Raw genomic sequence first — 7136 nt, forward strand, 5'->3', positions numbered from 1 at the left:
GCTAATGAGAAAATCATTTTCTCTACATGGACTGAATTTTTACTTGGAGACATGTCTTCCTACTAAAGGGAAGACTAAAGAAGGATTTTACTGTCGACCAGGCAAGACACCTCCCCAAAGATGACAATGCCTTGGACAGTGTTGATGGCGGGCTGGGGCACCTGGAATCCTTGGCCCATACTGGCAGGTACTAACTGGAAACAAACTCTTCTTGGGGGGCAAGGAGGGGAGGCACCTTAGGCCCAGCTGCTCATCGTCGAACCTTACACTTTTCAAACTATGTTGGTGTCTGACTTCCCTTTCCCTGATAGAACAACTCTGGCCCTTGGAGGTGGTTTTATGACTGCAGGCTGTATAACCCATCATTCTCCCTTGCTCTGGGTAGGAGGTAAGCCTATGGTAGCAGAAACACCCACATACTGGGACTTGGAATTCCAGTTTGTGTTCATTTAACTTTGTGGCATTAAGTCCATGGTGAATTGCTCTTTGTTCTTCTAGGATCTGTCCAACAGCTGTCATGAGTGCCTGACCCTCAGCAGTCTCACTCTTCAAGATTGATCTGCTTTTGACTGATCTGTGACTCCAGGCAGTGGCTGATATGAGCTTTTTTTTTTTGCAGAGCATCTCGACCATTGACTTTTTTATTGGGGAAAATCCACTTTAAAAATAGCCTCATCCTTTTTCTGAAGAGGCTTTCTGGAGGGCTATGTTTCTTCTCTGGCATGAGCTGGAGACATCTGCTCCCAATAGAGTCTGTTATTCCCCTGACCTGGGCAGGGTGGCTCATACTTCCAGCTTGAGAGGTCCCTAATTCTTTAAACCTTTCTTCATGCTCTCCTGGTTTATGCCTCCTACAGTCCTCTCTTTTGTAAGTAGGGGCAATCATCTTGCTCTGGCTCTTCCATGAGTCTTGGAGTTTTGAAGTTTTGGGCTCCTGCTGCCCTAGGTTGCTCCTTTGGGCTTCCATAAGGCCACTTGGCTCCTGGGAAGCTAACCTGTCTCTGTTGGGGACTCTCTGGGGATGGCACTGAGGCACCTGAGAAGCCAGGTTGTCTGCAGCAAGGAACATGTGTTTGGGAAAGTCCTGAAGCTGGTTGTCTGACTGTACCTTTACTTTGGAGTTAAACTCACTAGCAACCTCCATGTTAAGGCATGGCTCACCTGGATGTTGGAAAACAGACATTCTAGGTAGTAGGAAACTTTTACTGGCCCATGGCACCTCTAAACTCCTCATATGTACATTTGTGGTTTGGGATTTTGTCAACACTTTGGTTTCCAAGATAACACTAGACTGTGGTTGAAGAGCAGGAGACTCCTTGGCCTCCACAGCCTCCCTGGCCTCTTCACATCTCAAAGATTGGGATCCTAAGTTCACCTCCATCACTGTTATCCTATGGCAGGGGTCTCGTGAGGCCTGACCACCACTCTCCTCTCTTGGCTCATTCCTGACCATTGCTGAACTTGGACCTGGCTCTAGGCTGTCCCTCTTGACCCATTCCACAGTCTCACTCTTCCAGGTTCTGCCCACAAGGCTGAGTGTGAGGGACTGAGAAGGTGGCCTGCCCTCCTGTCCAGTCAGAGAAGCCTTTGAGGGCCCATGGTAGTCAGCAGATGGAATCGCTTCCAGGGCACTCTGGATTTCCTTACACACAGTTGAGAGGACAAGGAGAGGCCTCTTCAGGGTAGGAACTGACTCTTCTGTTATCACCTTCTCTCCTGAATGAGCCTGAGGAGGTTTCTCCAGGAACTCAGCAAACTTGACTGTTGAGTGGGACCCAGATACACAGGTGGCTTTGCAGGAGTGAAACCAGGTTGTGAGTCCCCTCCAGTTCTTCCAGGCAATCTCTGCAAGCTTTCAAAGATCTACTTTTCTTCCTACTCCTGCTCCTCCCCTTCAGCTCTACTTGATGCTTCCTGATGTTTCTATGTTTCCTAGGTGGTGCTAAGAATGGATTACTCTGGAAGCAGGGGAGTAACATTAGGAAGAGCCCCAGTCCACACAGGAACCCAAGGATGATATCCTCAATTTATTTCTTGGTCTCTTCTTAAATAGGTAAGTTTTAAACCATTTCACATTTTAAAAGGATTTGTCCTTCATTTTCAAATTCCTTTATCACTTTTTTCACTCTATTTGTCATTCTTGGATAATTTCCTTAGTTGTTGTATTTCATAATTCAGGGTTTTGTTGCATTCAGTCTGATGTTTAACATATGAAAATTTTAACTTCCATGATTTTATATTTTTTCTCTTCCAATAAATAATTGTTCATTTTCAAAGCTGTTCATTATTTTTAACTATTGTGTCATTTTTAGAAATTTAATCTGTATTTGAACATCTTATCAATTTAAACATACTCATTTTTTATCCAGTATCTAAATACATAGGGGCCTATTTCCCATGTTTTTGGTATTTGCTATGTTTCACTCCTAAAATTTATTTTTCTCGTGTATTTTGCTATATTTTACTTTTCATTTTGACATCACCTCAAGGAGAGTTTTTGTGTGTTGGTGAACCCTGTGCCTTCTCACTCTCAGTATTAACTCAAGGATTTGTTTTACATTGATTTGCCCAGGGCAATTCAGTGCACCTGAGACCAATTTTATGACAATTTATTGACAAGACAGTTGCTATTTTATACACTATAACAGGAGTGTGAACATTTCTTATTTTGCATTTTTTCTATCCAGAATTATAGAAGCTTGTCTCTCCTTGACCAATGACTGCATTAATCAGTCCAACTTACCGTGGAATTACATTTTTAAAGTGTTGTGTATTTATAAAGATTTGTTACTGTTCACCTCCCACCTTGTTTTGGCCTGAGGTCTCTGCTCTGCTCTGGGATGAAACCCAAGCAGCTGGCAGTTATGCCAGTACAGCCAGGTGCTGCCAGGAGGGAAGATTCTATGGCTATGTCTCCCAACTCCCTTTTTGCTTAAGGAAATTGGTTTATCCCTTTTCTTCTCTTACTGGTTCATAACGCTTTCAAAATAATTTTGCTCCAGTTTGTGGAACATTTCTCTGTTTGTAGTGGGAATATTTCATATTAAGAAAAACAAGTATTCAGGAAGCTTTGCATTTAAAATTTCCTTCCTAAACTTAGATATAACACTGGAGTAGGTTCTGAAATACTGAATACAATTTTAAGAAGTAGAGATAAGTGCATTTCAAGTTTACAGAATGAATTTTAAATATGCGCACAGTGAAGTGCAGGGTGTTCTCAGTACACAGACACATTTGCTAGAGAATTGGTTACTTAGAAAGATTTTGATGGTGAAATATGAAACTAGAAATTTAGATAAGCCAAATTTCATCAAAAAAAAATCTTTCAAACAAAAAGAAGAAATTAACATTTTGTCCATGCTATCATTGTATTATTGTTTGTGGTGGTGGTTTCTCCAATACGGGAATACCATTACTGTACTCATCTTGTAATTAAACCAAAACTAAAAACAAGTCAACAGATCACTTTGTAGCCATGTGCATGTTGAATGGATGCTTGGGTGTTGGGGGAGGTGGGATCTAGTGAGGTCAATTACTGGGTACTCTCAATGTTCTCAATACATTTGAGGGAAATAATCACACCATCTATACAACCTTAGAATAATCTAATTTGGCCTTATTTTTTAATTTCAAGATATGAAATTGTACTTAAAATGTTTACAACTTATGTCTTTATTTCAGACTTGAATCCCCCAAAAGTATTCCATTATGTTAGTCAAACATACATAATGCAGTTTAAAAGTAAATATACACTTTTTGAGAATTAAATAAATGCAAAAACCACAAATCATTCTACTGCCCTATTTATGATAAACCACCCTATTATCCCATGCTAAAATTGTCAGATAATTTTGTATCTTAAAATTGAGAAAGCAGTTTAATATTGTAAATATTTTCCTTATGGCGTATTATAAATTCAAACTTAGTTGATTCAAACTAATTAGGGGATTAAATCAGTTAAAATTAATTTAAAGTAATAAATCATCACATACTAAGAGTAATCAGGAGTCAGAATCTGTCTGCGAAGCTGGGGTGAGACACAATTTGATTCAAATTAGGAGACAGTAGAAATAAAATACTTGAATCAATCTTCAATCCAGTAACAGATCAGAAGCAGATTTTCAAACAAAAACCAAAATCAGGAACACATAAGAAACGCTATTATTCTGAGGTCAGATCTAGGTACCTGTGGAGTGAGAAATCATAGTGCTTCAGATTTACCGAAGTGATTGAGGCACAAAGTTCACAAACAAAAACAAGGAGTCACAGAAAAAAATGCCTGAAAGTCCTATGTAGGTATTTGACTGTAACTTTATCTCTCTCTTAATCAAATTTCTGTGTGTCAATCTGCTTCATAGATTCATCAAGCAAAAATTTTCTGTTGCTCTGAAGTTTGTTCTAAGGACCCAGAGCTGAGGATGACTATCAGCAGTCATTTCTCACCCTGGCCTTCAGAGTTCTTGAAACTGTAATAGCATAACTGCTTCTCATTTCCCAAATTTCAAGATTCCTTATGAGTTTGACTTTTAAAAAATGAGTTTTAAATAACTGGAAGTTCCTTTATCTCAGTTCAACATTCAAAAGAATCATGAACATGAAGTTAAGTTAAACTTTGGCAAATGAAGAATTAAACAAAAAAAATAAATTATGCCATGAAAGACAATGTAACTAATATATGGACACATTTGGGATAAACCCTTAGTATGCAATTTTATTTACTTGAAAGATTAAGTTTGGGTAATGAAATTGTCAAAGGTGTCATTACTGTTGCTCGTGAAAAATGAGGATATACCTGAATGTACAATTCACTTAGCTACTTCATCTCAGTTATGTATTTTTCTACTATCTTACAGGTAAAGACAAGTACTGTATGATACCACTTATATGAGGAATCTAAAAAAAGTCAAATCTGTTAAAAAAAACAAAAACAGTAAAATGGCTTTTACCAGGGCATTGGCAGAAGGTGGGGATAAGATTGATGGTATTTAAGGTACAGACCTGTAATAAGTAGTAAATAAGCCACAGAGATCTAATGCACTGTAAAATGAATACAGACAATAATATTGTGCTATACAGTAGTCCTCCTCTTATCTGCAGCTTCACTTTCCCCAGTTTCAGTTACCCACAGTCAACTGCAGTCCAAAAATACTAAATGGAAAATTCCAGAAATAAACAACTCATAAGCTTTAAACTGCACACCATTCTGAGTAGGGTGATGAAATCTCACGCCATGCCACTCCATCTGCCCAGGATCCCCAACCATCAACATCATCCTGACCTCCAGCCATCAACATCATCATCGCTCAATGATCCAGGATCACCCAAAGCAGATGATCCTCCTCCGGACATATCATCAGAAAGTCTACAGCAGCCTAACGCAATGCCACAAAGCCTCTGTCTTTCACCTCACTTCCTCTCATCACATAGGCATTTTATTTTGTGATTTTTAGCCATCACATCATCACAAGAAGGGTGAGTATAGTACAATAAGATATTTTGAGAGAGAGACTACATTCACATAACTTTTAATATAGTATATTGTTATAACTGTTCTATTTTATTATTAGTTATTGTTAATATTTTACTGTGCCTAATCTATAAATTCAACCTTATCATAGGTATGTATGTATAGGAAAAAACAGACTATATAGGGTTCAGTATTCTCCACAGTTTTAGGCAACCACTGGGTTCTTCTAACATATGGATAAAGTGGATGGTGGGTACTACTGTAATTATGTAATGTGATAAATATTGCTATATAAATATATCAAAGTAACATGCTATATACCTTAAACTTTCACAATGTTACATGTCAAATTTATTCAATAAAAAAAGAAATGGCATAATAACCATAGTAACAGTGCATAACAATGTTTGCTATGCATCAAACACAGTTCTAGACACTTTAAATGCTTTAGCTCACTAAATTCATAAACTCTATGAAAGATTATTTTCCCCATTTTGTTAATAAAGATCCTGAACCACAGAGAAGTTAAGAAACTCATTCAAAATTACCTGACTAGTAAGTGGCATGCCTAAGATTTGAACCCAGATGCTTGGCCCCCAAATCTGTCCACTTCCCCACTACGCTATACTACCTATTCAGCTTATAGCAGCATGGAAACTGGCCTGAGATAAAAGCCTTATCTGATCAGAAACTATAATAAAAACTTTACCAACAACTACAGGCAATCAATGTTTATTTTTTTTTTTTATTTTTTTTTATTTTTATTTTTTGCTTTATCACAAATTTAATCAGTTATATGTATACATATGTTCCCATATCCCCTCCCTTTTGCGTCTCCCTCCCACCCTCCCTATCCCACCCCTCCAGGCGGTCACAAAGCACCGAGCTGATCTCCCTGTGCTATGCGGCTGCTTCCCACTAGCTATCTACCTTACGTTTGGTAGTGTATATATGTCCATGCCGCTCTTTCACTTTGTCACAGCTTACCCTTCCCCCTCCCCATATCCTCAAGTCCATTCTCTAGTAGGTCTGTGTCTTTATTCCTGTCTTACCCCTATGTTCTTCATGACCTTTTTTTTTCTTAAATTCCATATATATGTGTCAGCATACAGTATTTGTCTTTCTCTTTCTGACTTACTTCACTCTGTATGACAGACTCTAGGTCCATCCACCTCATTACAAATAGTTCAATTTCATTTCTTTTTATGGCTGAGTAATATTCCATTGTATGTATGTGCCACATCTTCTTTACCCATTCATCCGATGATGGACACTTAGGTTGTTTCCATCTCCGGGCTATTGTAAATAGGGCTGCTATGAACATTTTGGTACATGTCTCTTTTTGAATTATGGTTTTCTCAGGGTATATGCCCAGTAGTGGGATTGCAGGGTCATATGGTAGTTCTATTTGTAGTTTTTTAAGGAACCTCCATACCGTTCTCCATAGTGGCTGTACCAATTCACATTCCCACCAGCAGTGCAAGAGTGTTCCCTTTTTTCCACACCCTCTCCAGCATTTACTGTTTCTAGATTTTTTGATGATGGCCATTCTGACTGGCGTGAGATGATATCTCATTGTAGTTTTGATTTGCATTTCTCTAATTAGTAAAGATGTTGAGCATCCTTTCATGTGTTTGTTGGCAGTCTGTATATCTTCTGTGGAGAAATG

The 7136-nt window shown here is 38.5% G+C and overlaps 1 protein-coding gene across 1 annotated transcript; it reads right to left on the bottom strand.

Annotated features, from left to right (window-relative positions):
- Positions 1 to 87: 87 nt before the first annotated feature.
- On the bottom strand, positions 88 to 5300 carry LOC307066733 (spermatogenesis-associated protein 31A6-like; the record flags this gene model as incomplete). The annotated part of the gene is given in 3 exon segments (XM_079723977.1): positions 88 to 600; positions 602 to 1791; positions 5228 to 5300. Coding segments are annotated over 3 exon segments (1776 nt in total).
- Positions 5301 to 7136: the final 1836 nt, after the last annotated feature.

This window comes from Hyperoodon ampullatus (assembly GCF_949752795.1).
Source record: "Hyperoodon ampullatus genome assembly, chromosome: 2".
In the NCBI taxonomy this organism is placed as follows: Eukaryota; Metazoa; Chordata; class Mammalia; order Artiodactyla; family Ziphiidae; genus Hyperoodon; species Hyperoodon ampullatus.